Raw genomic sequence first — 20,452 nt, 5'->3', positions numbered from 1 at the left:
TGTGGTGTCTGGAACTATACACAATATGTCCTTGTGCCACCTTCACAACATACTTTCCTGCCTATAAAGTAAAACAAAGAACCAAGAATGCTCGAATTCTGAAACAAAAATAGAAAGCACTGGAGAAACTCAGCAAATCTGGCAGCATCTGTAGAAAGAAAGCAGAGTTAACGTTGCACATCTACTGACCCCTTCTCAGAACTGGATCCGAAATGTTAACTCTGCTTTCTCTCCACAAATGCTGCCAAACTGGCTTCCTTTCCTGTCTAACTTTATTTTGTCTGCGAATTTAGCTATCGTACCTTTGCTCCATTTAGCTAAGTCATTGAAGTAAATTATAAAAAGTTAAAGGCCCAGCACTGACTCCTCCATTTGTCGCATTCTGCCACTTAGACCAAGACCCATTTATGCAGACTCTGTTTTCTGCCAGGTAACCAATCTTTTATCCATGCTAATTCTTTCAGCCCCTGCATGAGACACTTTTATATCTCACAAATGCCACAATAACAACAAAGCAATGCTACATTTTTTGGAATCTATTCAAAAACTGATTGGATCTTGAACACTTCTACCTGGAGCATCAAAAATTTTTTTAAAATTGCGTGACTTAATTTCAAATGCTGACAGATCTGTGTTTTTTATAGCATGCTGCAGATTATTAATGAGGCCCCAACAATTACTTGTCTGTCAACCCTTGCAGGGTATCGGTTAGCAGAGCAATCAAACCCTTTGCAGAACCTGGACGTGCACCAGATTGGTTTTCACAAAAGGTAAGTGCTCAGTTTCTGCAGCTTAATAAAAAAAGAAATCTGTCAAAAATTTCAATATTTGGCAATGTCTATGTACTGTAGTTTCTTCTCTTGTGTACCTCCATGTTGTAACTGAATTCAATGTCGATTGGCTAATTCTTTGTCAAGTTTGTATTACCATTTCCTGACTGACATTTTAAAATCCAATTTGCCAAATATGACAAATCACTTCTTAAAGTTATAAAATCAAGTAATTTTAACTCTTCCAAGCCCTGTCTGCCCTTCCTACCACACCCCACAACGTCTCAGGCTGAAATAGATCACCACCTTCGAGAGAACAGTGAGGGATGGGCAATAAATATTGGCTGCATCAGTGATACCCACATCACATGGACAAATGAAAGAAATGGCTTTGAAATTAGAATCGTCTTTGGTACTATTTGCTGTCAGCTTTCCCATTCATCTCTAGCATCACCCATCCCTACTTCTTTCCCATCTGCCACTGAGACACTCATCTACTGCTATAATTGATGTACGACATCTAGATTTCATTGTGTACATTTCTGTTTATCACATAAACTTTTGCTTGCTTATATTCTTTTCATATAGCATTGTGCATCCCAATATTCAGAGCTGTTGGAGACAACAGAGACTCCCAAGTAAGTGTTAAATCCAAATCTGTCTGTATTTCATTAAACAAAATCTGATCATTTTAAATATGATGATTCTTTATAATAATGACCCCACCAATCCCTTTCCAGACGGAAGCGTGGTGAGAAAGGAGAAGTTGTGGAAACTGTGGAGGACGTAATTGTTCGTAAGCTCACAGCCGAGCGAATTGATGAGTTGAAGAAACTTATTAAGGAGACTCAGGAGAAATACAGGTTAGGACTGTACAAATTTTATTTATTATTAGTAATGTGAACAGTTACTATAAAAAAAGCTGGGGGGGCGGGGTGAAGTTGTTTTGTTTTTGCCATCTTTAATCAAGGGTCCATCTTTAATCTAATAGGACTGCAGATGCTGGGAATCAGAGCTTAAAAATGTGTTGCTGGAAAAGCGCAGCAGGTCAGGCAGCATCAAAGGAGAAGGAGAATCGACGTTTCGGGCATAAGCCCTTCTTCAGGAATCTTAAAATCAGGCATGCCCGAAACGTCGATTCTCCTTCTCCTTTGATGCTGCCTGACCTGCTGCACTTTTCCAGCAACACATTTTTAAGCTCCACCAATCTTATCGACACAAAATATTAATACTTGAAGAAGTCAATTTAGTTACTTTTGTCATTTGTTATTAGATTTTCTTTTGGCAGTGCAGAACAGGGTTCTCTCCAACTTGGGGCACTGGGACTATTTTTCTCTCCTTTGACGATATATTCCTTTCTTTTAATTTAAACAGCACTTTTAATTTTAATTACTTGGTCTTCCTGTCATTTCCCCATGTAAACAACTGCATGTTGCCCCTTGACTCTTACTTAATGTTTTGCTTCATTGTTTCTGAACTATTTCGACCCTCAGTTTAATTTGAGGAATTCCATGGGCTAGGGTCTCATTTTCTATTTTGCATGGACTATTCATTTAAATACATCTAGTCCATGAAATAATTGTTCACTTGAACTAAAGTAACAATCGTAAACACTTGTATTTGAAAGAGGTTTTGCATTTTAAATCTTCAAAAGAGCTGATGCAAAGTATTTCGAAAGCCTTCACGTTTTAGCACATACTGTATACCCCTCTCTTATGCTAGTTTAACCTGTGTAGGTAATTAGCAAATAGTCATGCAGCACAAAAACAGACCCTTCTGTCCAACTCGCCCATGTTGACCAGGTTTCTCAAAAAACGTCCCGTTTGCTTGGGTTTGGCCTGTATCCCTCTAAATCTTTCCTATCCATGTATCTGTCCAAATGTCTTTTGAAATGTTATGATTTGGAGATGCCGGTGTTGGACTGGGGTGTATAAAATTAAAATCACGCAACACCAGGTTATAGATCAACAGGTTTATTTGGAAGCACTGGCTTTCTTGATGTCTTGATGTCACAAGGAATTAAGGGCTACGGGGAGAATGCGGGTAAGTGGAGTTGAAATGCCCATCAGCCATGATTGAATGGCAGAGTGGACTCGATGGGCCGAATGGCCTTACTTCCACTCCTATGTCTTATGTCTTTCAGAGTGCTGCTCCTTCATCAGCTGGTTGTGGAGTATAAGATCATAAGACACAGAAATTCTGTGTCTTATGATCTTACACTCCACAACTACTTGATGAAGGAGCAACGCTGTAAAAGCCAGTGCATTATTTTGGAATATAACCTGGTATTATGTGATTTTTAAAAACTTTTTAAATGTTGTAACTATATATGCATCTACCACTTCCTGTGGTAATTTATTCCATATTTCCACCCTCTGCGTGGAAAAAGTTGCTCTTCAGGTCTCTGTTAAATCTTTCCCCTCTCACCTTAACGATATGCTGCCTACTTTTGAATTTCCCCATCCTTCAGAAAACCTTTTGTTATTCACCTTATCTACGCCCCTTGTGAATTTATGAATCTCTATAAGGCCACCCCTCAACCTCTTACGCTCCTGTGAAAAAAGTCCCAACGTATCCAGTCTTTCCTTATAACTCAAACCCTCTAGTCCCAACAACATCCTGGTCAAATGTTTTCTGAACCTTCTCCAACTTAATAATATCCTTCTTACAGCAGGGCAACCAGAACTGCACCCAGTACTCCAAATGTGGTCTTGTACAGCCTCCACATGCCGTCTCAACTCCTAAACTCAATGATCTGAGCAATGATATCTATCGCTTGGGTATATGTCATTTAAATATTTTAAGATAATAGTTTTATGGTGTCATTGTATATGTTGGACCTTTTGTCCAACACTTAACCTTCGGTCCTGCTTATCCTGAAATAGAATGCCTGTTCATCTTAGCATGGATTGCATTTCACACCTGAAGTGAGTTGTGTCTGCTGAAGTATTTTCTGGTTATTTGAGTTCCTGCAGATGAACATTGCAAACAATGATAAGAGTGGATGACTAATTGCTTTGCAAAGTTATTCTGTGGAAGGATTCAATATGAACCACTAATGAACTTCAAACTTGCAGCAGACTTTTAATTCATATTTAACTTTGGATTCCACAGAAAGGTGAAGAGAGAAGCAGAGCTGATCCAATCTGGTCATGGAGATAGTAAACTTCAGGAAACATGGAGTGATATTGTTGCGTAAGTTTGGAAAAAGAAATGAAATCAGGAACAAGTATTAGCTTTATTATCTATCAGTTAAACCAAAGTCAAGAGTATTTTCTGTTTAAAATCCCCATGTGACGTGGAGTTGATTTATGAAACTGGGGTCTGAGCATTTTGATTTTCTATTTACAGAAGGAAGAAACAGGAAGAAGAGGAGGCTGAGATGAAAAGGCGCGCAACAGAAAGTGCTTTTCAGGGTATGATCCATTTCTAAATGCAAATTTTCAAAATTTATTGCATAATTTACAAATATAACTCAAGTTTCTCCATATGGAAATATTACAAAACTAGTTTTTTCTATATATTTGTCAAATATTTACATTTCCTAGTTTTGACTTTTTCTATCATAAATGCTGATATCTGCATTATAAATAGAAAATATCATTTGTTGCAATTGACTCAGTAGATTCCTAAAATTCTCAAAGATTTTTTTGTCTGTCCTCACTTAGTCATTAACGTTTCTAATGTCTATAACCACCCCCAAACAAAAAAAGCTATATATATTTAGTCACGTGACTGTTTCTTAAATTATCTTTTACTGCCTTCATTATTGTTTTTGCTTCTATCTGGGCACTTGAATAATTATTCAAGATAATCAGGAAGAACCAACATGGTTTCGTCAAAGGGAAATAACGTTTCATGAATTTATTAGAGTACTTTGTCAAATGGCCTTCTCTTATTGCTTTTGCCCAAAACGACGATTTCGAAGCTACTTGGATGCTGCCTGAACTGCTGTGCTCTTCCAGCACCACTAATCCAGAATCTGGTTTCCAGCATCTGCAGTCATTGTTTTTACCTTCTCTTATTCCTTGTTCAAATATGTACTTAGAATACCAAGATGCCACCAGGCTTGCAAGACCCTAGTTATGAAGAGAGATTAGAGAAAATACAGTTCTTCTCACGAGAGTGAAGTTTAAGGGGAGAGTATCATCTAATCTCCAAGGTTTAGTGTACTATTTTGGATGACCTTGTCAGGTAGAACCTAGACCCCAGGACTCTATTTAGGGACGTGAAAAATAAATCATTGTATTATTTAATGAAGAGATGAGAGTCTTTTTGATTTCTTTGTCAACATTCTACAGTAGATGGTTAACTTGCTTCCCTTTCTGTAGTAAATGTGGGAGGATGGAACAAAAGTCGAAAGAGAGACTTTGTCAGAGTAGGTTCTTCACTGCGATGACAGCACATAATGTGCTTATTGAGGGCATAAAAATAGCGCAAAGTTTCATCATACAAATTCTTTTTAACCATGACATCTTGGTTGTAGTACATGCAATGCAATATTTAGTTCATTTGTAGAATTCAATGTGGAGTCATAGGTAGATAGGATAGAGAAGAAGGCATTTGGAATGTTTGTCTTCAGTGATCAATGCATTGAGTACAGGTTGTATTGCGGCTGTACAGGACACTGGTTAGGCCACTTTTGGAATACTGCATTTGATTCTGATCTCCCTGCTATAGGAACAGTGTTGTGAAACTTGAGAGGGTTCAGAAAAGATTTACAAGGCTGTTGCCAGGGTTGGAAGATTTGAAATATAGGGAGAGGTTGAATAGATTGGGGTTATTTTCCCTGGAGCATTGGAGGCTGAGCGGTGATCTTACAGAGGTTTATAAAATCAATAGTGACGTGGGTAGGGTGAATAGACAAGGTCATTTCCCCAGGGTGGGGTAGTCCAAAACTAGAGGGCATAAGCTTAAGTTGAGAGGGGAACAATTTAAAAGGAATCTAAGGGACAATATTTTCACACAGAGGGTGATACGTGTACGGAATAAGCTGCCAGAGCAATTGGTGGAGGCTGGTACAATTACATTTAAAAGGCATCTGGATGAATATATAAGTAGGAAGGTTTCGAGAGATATGGGCAACTGCTGGCAAATGGGACTAGATTAATTTAGGATATCTGGTTGGCATGGATGAATTGGACCAAAGGTTCTGTTTCTATGCTATATAGCTCTAAGACTCTGGCTCATTTAACCTCAAGCCAGACTTTGAGATTCAGAGCAATTGTTAAAAATAATAGACAAGTTGGTTTATTTGGACAAAAGTCTCTTGTAATTGGTGTTACTGAGATTTTTGGTGTATAGTGGTAGTTTTCTTTGACAGCTAAGACAATGGAAGTTTTATTTTGAGACTCATTCCAAGTTCTGATCTGATATGCATTCTACAACTGAGCGTTTATAGGCCATTCAACTCTGCAGGTCACTCCAATATGAATGTAGATTGCAGGATCGATCTTAGGAATAGAATAACCAGCCTTGCACCTTACCAAGGTTTTTGAAAATATTTGCACTGATTCCCAGATTAGAGAGTACAATCAGTGATGAAGGTTCACCCCCTGTATGGTACAATTGTCATCTAATACCTCTGAATTTATAAATGCTTTCAGAGTTTTACTCTGTATCATTGCTTATTTATTTTTGAATTGACATTTCATTGTCATGGAAATGTGATCTTAACTTGCCCTCATTCTGCATATTGGTTTTCATCTCAGACATTGAAATAGATTGTGAAGAGGTGAGGAGGAATAATGTATCTAAATTTGCTGAAGAAATAAAGCCAAATGGGGATGTAAGCTGTGACAAGCTGCAAAGCTATATGAACACTTAAGTGATTGACCAGCAAAGTAGCAAGTGAAGTATAACACGGGCAATTATGAGGTTATTCACTTGGGTAAGAATAGAAAAGCAGAATATTTTTACAGGGCATGAAACTTGTAAATGCTGATGTTCAGAGAAACCTCATTCATAGAAGAAACACAGAAGGTTCACATGCAACTATGGCATGCAAGCAGGAATGCAAATAAAATGTTGATCTTTACTGCAAGTGGACCACAAGAATAAAGCAAACTTTCTTCAGTTGTACAGGATTGGGTGAGACCACAACTGGAACACTGCTGAGTTATCTCCATGTTTAAGGAAAGTTATGTTGCATTGGAGGTAGCCCTTGAATGTTCATTAATTGATCACTGGGTTGTTTTGTAATGAGAGGCTGAAGAAATTGGGTATTTACCAAACTGTGGAGTTTGGAAGAGTGAGGGGTGGTCTCTTTGAATCATAGAAGATTATGAAGGGACTTGACAGGATAGAAACTGAGAGGTTGCTTCTGGTTTTAGAATATGAGACAGAGCACAATCTTGGCATAAAGGGTCAGTCAGTGAGGGTTGAGATGAGAAGAAATATCTACACTCAGGATTGTGAATGTTTGAAATTTTTTTTAAAGTGGGATGGTTATGGATTCTTCACCACTGAATATATTCAAGGCTGAAATAGCCAGATTGCTGGTATCTCCAAGAATCAGGCAATATGGGAGTGGACACGGAAGTCGATTTGAAGCCACGCATCAGCCAGGATCATATTAAATGGAGGAACTGTTTTGTAGGATGTGTGGTTTGTTCCTGCTTCCATATTTATGTTTTTAATGTTACATTCATTTGTCTTTTTCTCACCAATGTAATTAACTTCAAGCTATTGGAGAGCAACTTTGAGTTAATGTGGCTGAGTAGTTGATAGCAACTTGGTTGCTATACTTCTGACTGAGAACGATGTATGGTGTACAAATATGAAGATAACTGCAAAATAGACAAATGATCTAAATTTAATTTTTAAATTATTTAAACATGCTCTGTTCGTTGTAGCCCGCCAAGCAGCAAAAAATGCACCCAAAAGACTGATGAGCCTGCCGATCCGGTCCCCACTGGAATCAAATTCTCCTGGAATAGACTACTCGACTACAGATACACCACAGGCGAGTGAGGAAAGTCACAATAGTGTATGTATGAAACATTCCTTTGTGGTGTTCATTTTGTCCCTTCTGATCCAGCTCAAATCTATTTTGTCCCTTGTGTGATCTTGGTTTGCCTAAGAAGAGACTGTAATAGTCTGAAGAGCTGTATTTAATGCAGATACAACGTGGAATAATCTTCGGAGTTTAGGTGAAAATAACGTGCAGTCATCTATTCTTGGTGCTCGCATTGTGTTTTTCCCTCACTGATTGTATCAAACATCAAACAATGAAGAAAGATTCACAAGCCCTTAAGCAGAATATCTTAATGGTTTTAACCCTTAAACTGCTGATTATCCTGCAAGACTTTCTCATAAATGTCTCACACACATTCCCTGCTCCACTTCCTTATTCACATTCTATAATTGTAAAACAACATATGTGCTGACTCACTGTGAATAATCATGAGGGATCTTGTGATTGAATGGATCAAATGTTTTGTATCAAGATCTCTCATGGCATGACTGTCAGTAACTATAAGGATGCATTAAAGAATGACCAAAGCTGCCTGCTGTCAGCTAACTTTTAACATATTATTAGCATATCTGCAATGGATTTGTTGCATTTGTTTGAAGGTTTTGCTGTTTTATAGCTATCATAATTCCTTTATGTTGATGGACTTATTCAGGGCCACATAAGTAAAATTCTATGTTGAATGATGATCCTGTGAAATTGCTTTGGAAATAAAGTTTCCTCAATCTGTTCATTATATTCTGAAAACTAAATGAGCAACTATTAAACTTTTTAATTTGTGTAAATGTTAATTTATTAAATGTATAACTGTTACTAACAATAACTGCCCCATCAACGCAGTGTCAATCATTTATAAAGCGATGAATGGTGTCATTAACAGTGCTATCAAACTGCTCTTGTTTAGCAATTACCTGCTTTCTCATGCCTAGTTTGACATCTACTAAGGCCACTCAGTTCCTGCCCTCATTCCAGCCTTACTTCATCTCAAAGGATGAGGGTAGCAGATGTATGGAAGCTCTGTCACCTGCAAGTTCACCTCCAAGCCGCTAACCATCCTGACTTGAAACTATATTGCTATTTCTTAAGTGTCGCTAGGTCAAAATCCTGGAACAATCCCTAAAGACATTGTGGGTCTACCTACACTATAGGGACTACAATAATTCAGGAAGGCAGCTCATCAGTACCATCTCAAAGACAGCTAGGGATAGGCAAGAAATGTTAGTTCAGCTAATGATACCCACATTCCATGAATGGATATATTAAAAATATCACTTACGAGAAGATTCAACAAGTGTAAAGTTTAAATTATGGATTCTCTTTTTTGTTCTTTGAATATTTTTGTAACTTTGAATTAACCTTTCTTTCTGCCATTGTGGGATTTCCATTTCTAAGTGTGTGTAGACCCTTGTCTTGACAACTATATGTGTGTCTGCCTTGGCACATTTGGCATATACTATAAGACAAGGGGGTACAAGATGAGTGGAAGTTTACTCCAACCAAGCAATGGGAAGACCAGTTCCATGGGGAAAGTGAGGACTGCAGATGCTGGAGATCAGCGTTGAAGAGTGTGGTGCTGGAAAAGCACAGCCAGTCAGGCAGCATCTGAGGAGCAGGAGCATCGACATTTCGAGCATGAGCTCTTCATCTGAAATATGAGCTCTTCAGCATTCCTGATGAAGTGCTCATGCTCAAAACATCAACTGTCCAAGACCAACTCCATCCCTGTCTTTGGTCACTGTTTAGCCATTCACAATTCTCAAGTTGCATTTAAATTTACAATGAGCCTCTGGTCGAGATGGTGGTGCTGGAAAAGCACAGCAGGTCAGGTAGCATTTGAGGAGCATGAGAATCGAGATTCTGTGCATAAGCCCTTCATCAGGAAGCCTCTGGTCCCAGAATCCACTCAGTCACCAAAATCACTTGTTTTCAGCTCTGTGACCTCTTCTTCTCCTCTCCTGTAGTCATTCATCTGCTGCTGAAACTCTCATTGTTACTTCTAGACTCACATATTATGGTGCTTTTCTGCTTGGCCTCCCATTTTGTAGCTTTTGTGAACTCGAAATCATTAAAACCTCTGTCCATATCATAACATCAACTAATTCCTGTTCTCCTATCTCACTTGTGTTTGTTAATCTATATTGGGTTCTATTTAAAATTCTCAACTTTCTTTCAAATGTTCCCATTGCCTCAGCCCTCCCTGTCACAGGAATTTCCTCCAATCCTACATTCCACTCAGAAAAGATTTTGAGATAGTGGTGTTTCTCTGAATTCTGGCCTCTTGCTTTGATCCAATTTTAATTGCGCCACCATTGGAGCCTGCATAAGCCCTGCCATCATAATTCTTTACATAACCCTCTCTACCAATGTTCCTTGTAATTTGTTTGCACTGTCCAGACCTCTGAGGTCAATGCATGGAAACCCATGCCATTTGATGTGAATGGAATATCCCAGTGGCTGCATAATATTTCCTTAATATTTGCCTTGATTTTTTTATATGGTTCAGTATCAAACATTGTTTATAAGTACTCCTCTGAAGCACCTTTGACTGTTTTACGTTTAAATAAATTTGTTTTATGCTGTCGAACCTGTGGGTCAGACTGTACAATCATAATTCCTGTTCTCCACTCACTCAGATAAGTTTAGAATATGATTTATTTGCATGCAGAGGTTGAAGAGTTGCATTAATAGAATAAGGAAGGTCTAGTTAGTATTTTGATATTCATTAGGATTCTCTTCCTCATACATCCCTCTTTGATTTGCTCATGTATGAAAGTATCTCTTTATCAGGTTTGTGTGCTTGTTGTTTATTTAAAAGGTGAGTTAAGAATGTACTTTTGCCTTGTACAGCTGGTGTCGATGAACATTGGAAGCACATCAACTATTCCAGTGATCTCAGCCCCTGAGACACCCGTCACCTCCACGAATCTTGAAACTCCAGTGCTGGAGGATTCTCCTCAGAAAAAGTTATTGGGACAGAAAGCCACACCTCCACCCTCTCCACTGCTGTCTGAGCTCCTGAAAAAAGGGAGTCTCCTGCCTACAAGTCCTAGGCTTGTAAGTAACCACCATTTTATTTTTAAGAAATCTAAGTGGTCTGTTAAGCAGAATATCACCAAGATTGTGAAGATGATGGGGTACATTGAATAGTAATGGGTTCAAATACGTATACAAGGCATATTGTAAAGATTTGTGGGAGTTGCATTGCTTCAAAGTTAATTGAATTTTTTTCTCCTTTTCCTTTTGTAGGTCAGTGAAGCTGAGCTCCAGGTGAATTCTGGTCATGTTGCTAGTCCGAATGTGCATGTTGAAATGGGAGCAGGTGTATCAACGTTGCATGTTCCTGAGCTACAATCCAATGTACCAGTGTCCCAAGCACCGACAGGTGACAGTTTTACTGTTTTGCATTCCTATTTTAGCGTCATTTATAGCAGAAACATGACACATTGGTTGCATCTCCTTTGTGGCAACATATCTCATCTGATTTTGTTTAAACATTGCACATCTATTTGTTGTTCAGTAGCCTTATGTTTGTAATTGGAAATAATTTAATATTATCTATTGATACATTCAGTGCATGTGGTTTTCGTCAAAGGTGAGATTAAAGTTGATTGACATTGGTAGGTAGACTTTTTATATGTAACTTCATAGTAAAGGTGATTGCTTTCCAATAATACTCACTACTTAGCCTGAAATTAAAATGTACTAACAGAAAAGATTGGAAGTGAGCTGTTTTTAAAGATTGGAGCATTGAATAAAATCTGTTGATCTGAATGTAAGATTTATTTTCACACTCTTTCTATCTATTTGCTTCTTCTCCTCCCATCCAAAACCACATCATTTGTTCTTGATCAATATTATTTCAAATGTCTTTCTGGAATGACCAGCAATTTCTTAACCAAGATTTGTTTTTCACTTTTGGTGTCTTTGTCTTTCTGATACTTACAATTGTGCTCATTTTTCAACTCCATTATGACTTTTAGTTCGCGTGATGTGTTGTGTCATTACATTGATGCAGGATATGATAGCTTCGTGATTTAAGATGAGTTCAAATTCCATCATAGCAAGTTACAAACTTAAATTACTAGATAGAGATTAAATCTATGTGCCAGCACTAGAAATACTCAGCTGTTCTTGAATGCCTTTTGTCAGGGAGATCTGCTTTGTCCAGTCTGACACTTGTACAGGATAGGTCCAAGTTTTGCTACAGCATTAATATATAGACTCAAGTTTAGTTGTTGAGTGTGCTGATCTTACCATTGATATTTCTTTCACGTTGCTGTGAACTTTAGAATATACCACAAGGAACATGACAGCAACTAGAAGTGTTGTGTTCCTTTATTATCAGGGATTTGTCACATTGAAAAACACAGAAGCAAAGTAAAGAGCTAAAAGTGCATACTTGGCAAAGCCTTTCAAATGTTTCTTCCCACAAAGATGGTTCCTCCCACCAGTCAACCCAATGGAATCAGTAGCTTGTCTTACAATGGTCATGAGAACAAAATGACTTTGAGTACCCCTCGAGATCTTGATCTTTTCTGACTTAGATATGTGCTGCCTATCTATTATTGCCACTCAGAATTCCCTGCCTCAATTTCTGGTATTTGAGTGTTGGACATTTTATGTCGTTGGCATGTTCTTGAATGTTATCTGGTTGAAACAGTTCTCTGAGTTAGATTTTCCTTGTTTGGTAAAATTTGCTCTTTGGTCCCAGTTCTCTGTTCACTGTCTTCAGGAAGAATGTTCATGAATATTAGTGGTTGGGCAATGTGCACTCAACTCCCAGGAGTTGATCACAAAACAGTGGGGGAGAGCAGATTGTCAATGTTAGAATTTTCACTTCCTATTCCCCAATCCTAGAATCATTGTAGTTTGCCAGAAAGTAACAAATTAACTTGTTCTGTTATTTATCATAAATAGTACTTTATGATGCATTTCTTCACTTTCATTCTATGTTGTTCCAATCTCTGTTATTTCGTGTGGTTGATGTATGTTTTTCTCTGGTGTGCAATGCCATGGATAAGTGATATTAGTATACAGTCATTGTGAACAGATAAAAATAGATTAGGTCATGCCATTCCATATGGTAATACTGCTGAGAATTTGTCTGTCATTTTGTGTTGTACCAAAAGTAGAAACAATCTGATTTCTTAATTGTTTACAGTAGCACAAGAAGGGGCAGACCCAGTTGCTTTTGTGTATATGGTATTGTTTAGGACAGATCTGGCTGTTATCATTGTTCTGTGTTGTACTTTGTTTTCATTGGAGTCTCTACTACATGCTTCTGTATCAAAAACCTTTAGAAAGTTTGGTTCTCGGGGCTTTCAATGTCATTTAACTAATGAAGAACTTGTGTGTTGAAAATGGTTGCTGTTGCCTGTCTGCATTAGCTTTGTATGTTTCTTTGTGCACTTTGTGTTAGGAGCCCCTACTCTATCCAGGCTTTTGGAGGCCGGCCTCTCGCACTTCACGCCACCTTTCGTTCCTTTCTCTACTATCAGCAGTGAGGCATCACCTCCAGTTAAACCTTTGCAAAATCTAGCTGACCAGGTGTGTTCAGCCGGCACCACAGCAATGACGCAGGAGAGCAGCAGGACAGGTCTGTCACAAGGCAGTCTAACCTAACGCTGCCAGATCTCAGAAAACATGCAGTAACCTAATACCCTATTCCTTTTAAAGATTGTCCCAAACTTCTAGGTTTGGATCTTAAAGAAAAAGAGATGGGCAAACTGTGGGATTTCAAACTAATGTTTGACAAATATAGACAAATATCTTTTGGTTTGTTAGCACCACACGAAACTCTGTTAGAATGAACAACCAGTGACACCATTCATTGTGCTCGGTAATGGATATCTCACAAACATTTAAGGCTGAGTGGAACATTCATTTTGTCCTTGTCTTCTTTTGACTTTTAACCATTATTTTTACCTGTGGTACTTTTTAATGAAAGAGCTTTGGTACCATGTTTATCTAAAGCTTTACATCCTCGTTCTAAATTTAAATATCTGATAAATTTCAAAAAACAAAGTATTTTTGCACAATGAAATTATCCTATTTAGGGCAATAATTTGAGATACATACTATAAATAAGAAGTTGTGTGTTAATGTTTTGCTTTAGGGATTCATTGTGGTTTGATGCAAAATAATGGAACCGTGACTCTTGATTTCCAGGAGAGGTGAATTTGAGTGAGTTATATTGTCAGAAAAAGAAGCCAAACAGAGGCTGTGAATGCTTTCCCAGAAAGAGTGAAGTTGGAGGGACAGTTATTCCTTCCTTATGGTCAATGATTTATTATAGCTAATTACAGAATTTCATTATATGAGGAGAGAAAACTTTATATATAGAATAAAAGATTAAGAAAATGGGATAGGATGTATTGTAGAAAGAAGAAAATTCTCATGATCTGTACTATTGAAGTCTCATTTATGGTAGTTGGGCATATGCAATATACTGTTGAAAGTGAGGAGTGCAGATGCTGGAGATTTGTATACAGTAATACTGAAGCTGTATTATCAAACCAGAATAAAACTACACACATTAACACAGTTATCTATTCCACAAACGTCACATTCTTCAGCACATTGTCAAATGCCGACATCCTAATCATGTTGGCTCAACACCACTTTACTTCAATTTCAAATGCTTTACAGTAAACAAAGCAATACAGCACAAGAATGTAATGGTGCAGGTGGAGTTTATTACACTGTGCAGTATAGAAATTTGACACTTTTAATGAAAATATTAAGATATTGCTCTATAAGAAATGTTCGCCAATGTTGCTGTGGATGTGGTGCTATCCTTTGGACTAAATAACATGTTAAAGAAAATTGTGGAATAAAACATGGATGTATGGCTTCAATTTGCTTGTGGAGCTGGAGAGCAGTCTTGGGTCTAAGATTTTCTTCATGAAACTGGTCATGACTTGATCCATAGTTATTCTCCAAATTGTGATGGATTTTATTTGGTTGATTTCTATAACTTCTGTCATTTTGAGTAGGGGGCATTTGGAGATCTTGAGGCATGCAAAGGATTGTGATTCCCAGTGAATAGTTTCATTAGTTCCTTATGAATTTTCCAATGGACAACCTCCTTTTTGATAATGATAGAAAATTTTAAATTTCTTGAAAATGTAAGTTGTAAGTGGGAGTGCAGTCTTATCGTTAACAAGTTTCAGTTACGTAATATCCATTCATGTTATGAGTCTTTTTATTGGGAGTCTAATAACAGAAATGTATGTTTGTAAGGATTGTTGAAACAGCAGAGAAATCAGTACACTCATATACTTTCTGACGTTGTTATCCAATAATTCATATCATAGACCCTTTGGTCCAACCAGTCCATTGCTGAACATAATCCCAAATGAAACCAGTGCCACCTGCCTACTCCCAGCCCATTTCCTTCCAAACCTTTCCTTCTCATGTATCTATCCAAATGTCTTTTAATCGTTGTAATTGTACTCAGATCCACTACTTCCTCAGGAAGTTCATTCCACACGCTAACCACCCTCTCAGGAAAGAAAATAATTGCCCCTCATGACTTTTAAAATCTCTTTCTTCTCACCTTAAAAATGTGCCCCCGGCCTTGAAATACCCCATCCTAAGAAAAAGACAGCTACCATTAACTATATCTATACTTGTCATTATTTTATAAATTTCTATCAGGTTGCCTCTTCCAGACATTGGGAATTTGAAGGTGTGAGTACAGTTAGAAAGAGCCACAGAAGGGCAAATAGAATTCTCTATTTTAAATGTCGTAGAGTTGAAGAAGGAAAGTAAAGAAATGGATGCTGAATTTATGCAAGACACTAACAAGTTCATAATGAGAATTAGAGCCTTGTTTGTGGATCTGGCGCTTGAAAATTGTCATGAGCCCACATCAGAGATATGGGAGAGGGTGAGGCCTTTGACAAGTGGATTACTGAGATGAGAGCAGCAAGACACCTGTGGTGATTCTGATTGGTGGTAGGGAAGGGATGAGATTTATGTGACAGATAGGGGTTGGTGTAAGGAGAAGGTGTAAGAGATCTCTGAGGGGTAGGTGGTAGAATTTGATTAAGTCACAGAATCTTTAAGAAGTCGTACTTTTTTCCAATGGGTTTTTCAAAACAGTGATCAAGCCTCAAAGGTCAGTTGGGCCTGTCCATTATTAAACAAAAATCTGTGAGGATTTAAAGGTACCATGCAGCCATTAGCAGTTGGTTGGATCTCTATGTCAGTCATTGCTGTCTTAGAGTTCACAACTTCAGAATTTTGGTCAGTAATCCCACTTTGAAGCCTTGGTTTCATTGAATTGGGGTATGAAGACAGCAGATAATTTTACATACCCTCAAACTTGAGATTTTTGAAAAAATAAGTAAAATATACAAAATGCTGTGTGTAGGTACTTATGCAGTTTGTGTCAGCTTTTGCCATTATAACTTTTCATGTTCTCAGTTTTTGAGAGAGTGGGCTGGTGGTAGCCCAATATACCTGTATATCTTAATGGAGTAAAAGTGTATTGCAGTTTTTAAAAACACTAAAGATTTTAAAAATCGATAGCACTAACTTTCATACAGGCAGTTTGGCACATAAAATACTCCCTAGTTGCTGTCTGCTGGTCAGAGTTAAGACCGCAAACAAACTTAAAATAGTTCAAGTATTCTATTATCTAGGGAATCATATTAATTTTTAAAAATTAACATTAGACACAAGATTGAAAAATTGCATACATGCTATTGATGTAGGTCTTTTGAATGGGAAAATTACAAGACAAACCAAATTTTCACAAAATTTGGTAAAAGATGTCTTTTCACCTCACAGAGAGTTGTTAAACTACAAAAGGAATGATCACAAGAACTGAGAGTGTGAATGTATTGTTTAAAAAGAAAATGAATAAGTATTTACAAAGAAAAATGGGTTAGGAGGAAAAGGGAAAGAAATGGAAAATAGAACACACAGCAACCTCGATTGCTCAGCATTCCATTATCAGAATTTTGGATTATCTGGCAAGATTGCAAGGTCCCAATATTTGGCTAAACTGTTATTCAGCATTTGATTAACTGAATGAAACACTCCCCGCCCATGTCCTTCAAATAATCGAGGTTCCTCTGTAATTAGTTTTCATTGAACAGCCTGAGCCAACAACATATAATTATTTGAATGGCTTCATATGTGCTTTATTTTCTGGGAATAAGCACCTGTAGTTTCAATCACTGACTGTCATGGTTGGGGATATTATACTGGAGAGGTTGTGGTGGGGAATATTTCAAAGAATATGCTTCAGGTTGCAGTACTGACAAGGCTGGCTAAGTGATTGTTCACTTTGAAGGTCAGTGTTTTCACTTGACAAATGGAATTCCAATTATACTATTGGTGAAATATTTCCATTGGCAGTGGCTAGATTCAGAGTCATGTGGGTGAAGTGTTTAAAAACAAGCCTCATGCTATTATGTGCATGGTGTGTGACTCAGGAAAACTAAGAAAGAATAGTTATCAGGATAACTCCTGAAGAAAAATACCCATAGCATATTTTTGTAGGAGAGGCTCGATGACAGTCATTCTACTTTTGGTCATCTTACCAGTACACACTCTATAACCACAAGAAAGGGAATCATGTATGAAGGCGTACTGTGTTTTACAAGCCTGCATCAGCACTATTGAGTTTAAGAAGGCTTTAACTTGGATTCATGCACACCAAAATAAATCTGTCAGTAGAGGGACATAAACCGTCCCTGTCAAAATGTTTTAAAAGCAAAAGCTTAAAGACCTTTCATAGCTAAAAGATCTCATTCCTCCAGTTTTCAATTCGATTCTATAAAATGGTGTTTTTAGATGCAGCCCAAGATTCTGCCTTTTACTTGAACATGCTGCAAGTATGATTATCTGGGACTCTGATACTTTGGGAATTTCTTAATTAATCGTTGCTTTTTGGGACAATCTTTAACTACTTTAGAGAGAATGTGGATTCGATGCAAGTTCACCTTCAGCAATTGAATTACTGTTTAAGGTAATTGTTTGCACTTTGATATTTAGTGACTGTGATACTAATTTTAAATAACCTTATAACTGAGACACAGTGATATTAGCATGTTGAAGATTCAACATGCATGCCACGAAGGATAATTTGAACAGTTCTCAGAGCAGTTGTTCCCTCATCCCAGTTGATCTTCATAGAGGATATTGGTTGAACACAAAGCATCTCCCTGAAGGAAATTAGGAAGATTTGGGTGGGAGGACTATCCTGATATGTTGAGGTAACAGTGCCAGAGACTTGTGAGTAGGTCTTCAGAGTGTTTTCCCAACTGGAGAACAATGTGAACTGTGTAGCACATCAAAAAGAATTCAGCAAAATAACTTGGGAGAGAAACGAGCTGCAGTATTTTTTTTAAGGTAATATTGTACTGAATCAAAATAAACCACTGAATGACCCTGACTCTGTTTTTTAGCTTATTTTGGGGGAAACTTGAATTTTAAATGTGCTTTAATTTGTTTCTGATGATAAATTTGTTATGAGGTAAACATTTTTCTTTCTTTAATACCTTCTGAATCTCCTGGGAGGATCTTGGATAAAATTGTATACTTTCCACTTTGCAAGTAAATTGCAAGCCAGTATTGTTCCATACAGAACAGTGGGCCAGTGCAGCTAAGTGGTTTGGCCAGGCAACCAGGGATTCATCTGAATAAATTTCGGGATTTATTAACTCTGAAACAAAGTATTTATTCATTAGGGTAGAAGGAAGAAGTAGGGCATTATATCTCAGGTGTTTGGTGTTGTGCAGGAATTATGGTATTGATGCAAGCCTTTCCCACTTGCATTATATGCAGAACCTTCTTATCAGAGAACATCTTAATTCTTCTCTCCAATTATCTGCCCCAATATTTCTGCCACTTTGAGTATAAGGGAATTATGTATTTGTGGTTTTTGCATTAATTTGTTTATGAGCCCATTCTTGACAACAGCCAGAGTAAACTGGTTTAAGTATCTCAAGAGATTTGTATTTCAAAGTGCCATTGTATTCTGTTAGATGCTTCCAGTAGGATTACTCCATAAAATATTTGAAAAATCTAATTGCATCATTAAACATATCATGACACGTCCTTTGTGCAGGATGTCTGGTTGGATATACAGAAGATGTATTCATTTTTAGAGGATCATTTTTTTGACGTTTTATTTTTGCAGTTGAAGAAACCACCATTTGTGTTCAGGTAGCGAGCTGTGAGGAGCAGCCGTCACTATCAGTATCTGGAGATCTGGCTGGCTTCTCTGTGTTAATTGACTCTGGCGAAAGCAAGTGTCTGCCAGGTGGCAGTTTGCAGATTGCAAGACCAAGAGAGGGCATTGCAGATCAGCATCGATCAAAGCAGCTTGAAGACACCGAAGATACTAGGGTCTCTGATTATACAGATGTACTGAACTTGGGGAATCAGGCAGATATCCTAGCAATCATTGAAGAGAAGGTAAACAATTTTTTCCTTCCAAAACAAGTTTTTTGTTCCCTTCTTTTTGGCTCTTCCTTATTCCATATGCCATTGCTTTTAAATAGGGTTTCCCAAAGTATGAGTCACTGGCTATTATGGAGCTCCAGCTGAGTGCTCACTACTGTGAGGCTCCTTTAAATCCTGGTACCTTTTAATATTAGTCATGGCCCATCTTTGAAGCCTGAGTCCTGTCGTGTAAAACCTTATGAAAAGACAGTGCTGCTTAAAGAGCTGCATTCTAAACAGCAGGTCCCCTAATTCCCCTCACACCGCAGCTCTGGGTACATAGCAATTTTCAAAACTGAAAAATGAGGGCGCAGTGTGGAACAAGTTCTATGAGTTCTATTTTAGAGATTAGGCAGCTGTTCTATTTTGATGCTTTACGTTTGCTGTCTTTGAGCTGACTGCTGCACATCTGTCTGTTATGGAATTGACTCATTGTCCAAGATCAAGAAATCCACATTCTACTGTGGTATGGGGAATTTTTCAAAATCAGAAGTCTGCTGTGGAACAAGTTTCTGCGGGGTGTCAGCTGTCCTGGCTTCCAGCAGTGCATATTTTGTTGCATTAAATAATATATGCTCCTCACCTGAAGACTAAGAATACTGGGGAGAACAATGGAGGGACAGCTGGTGGTAACCTGGGATTTGGAGAATCTGAAACAAAAATCTGATCAGTAATCTATTGCTTTGTAGGTGGAGGAAGCAACAGAACTGATAAATCTTCCCCCTGATGATATTGGAGAGCAGCTAGCTGCCACTGAAGGAAATGCTGTCTCCCTGTTTCGAGCAGAACAGGCAATAAAGGAGGAAGCTGAAGAGGTCCAGCAGCAGACTCATAAATCTGAGCACCGATCCAGTGATGAATCTCAAATGTTGGTTGGTTTGGGAACTGAGGAAAAACTGACTTTCAAAGCAATTAAGCAAGAGTTGCCAGAAAAAGTGAAGGTAGAGCAAGAACAGGAAGAAGAGTCAAATTCAGGTCATGCACAACATATAATGAGTGTTGGAAACACAACAAGTTCCCCAGATGGTGGACTGCATACAGAGGTAAGAAAGTAGAACAGAAATTACAAGAGTTCAAGCATGTAAACAGCATGATTTTCACATTGCGTTAAGTATTGGAGTCACACCCACATATGTTTGCATTTTTTTTAACTATTAAAGGAACTTCAAGGAGGCTGAAACATATTGCCCTGGTTCAGTCCCTTATCTGAAATGCTGTTGATAAAGTCGTGTAGTTTTGAACAACTCCT

The 20,452-nt window shown here is 37.9% G+C and overlaps 1 protein-coding gene across 1 annotated transcript in view; it reads left to right on the top strand.

Moving 5' to 3' along the window:
• Positions 1-20,452, top strand: part of brd8a (bromodomain containing 8a) — a 96,182-nt gene that overhangs the window by 10,157 nt on the left and 65,573 nt on the right. The window contains exons 3-13 of the mRNA XM_072560092.1: positions 701-770; positions 1,359-1,408; positions 1,511-1,633; positions 3,885-3,965; positions 4,122-4,186; positions 7,625-7,758; positions 10,591-10,797; positions 10,990-11,125; positions 13,163-13,339; positions 18,899-19,176; positions 19,893-20,246. Of these exons, the coding sequence (XP_072416193.1) occupies positions 701-770; positions 1,359-1,408; positions 1,511-1,633; positions 3,885-3,965; positions 4,122-4,186; positions 7,625-7,758; positions 10,591-10,797; positions 10,990-11,125; positions 13,163-13,339; positions 18,899-19,176; positions 19,893-20,246 (1,675 nt within the window). The remainder of the gene's footprint in view (positions 1-700; positions 771-1,358; positions 1,409-1,510; positions 1,634-3,884; positions 3,966-4,121; positions 4,187-7,624; positions 7,759-10,590; positions 10,798-10,989; positions 11,126-13,162; positions 13,340-18,898; positions 19,177-19,892; positions 20,247-20,452) is intronic.

This window comes from Chiloscyllium punctatum, chromosome 40 (genome assembly GCF_047496795.1).
Source record: "Chiloscyllium punctatum isolate Juve2018m chromosome 40, sChiPun1.3, whole genome shotgun sequence".
Classification (NCBI taxonomy): Eukaryota; Metazoa; Chordata; class Chondrichthyes; order Orectolobiformes; family Hemiscylliidae; genus Chiloscyllium; species Chiloscyllium punctatum.
This window is presented reverse-complemented; position numbering and strand designations above follow the sequence as displayed.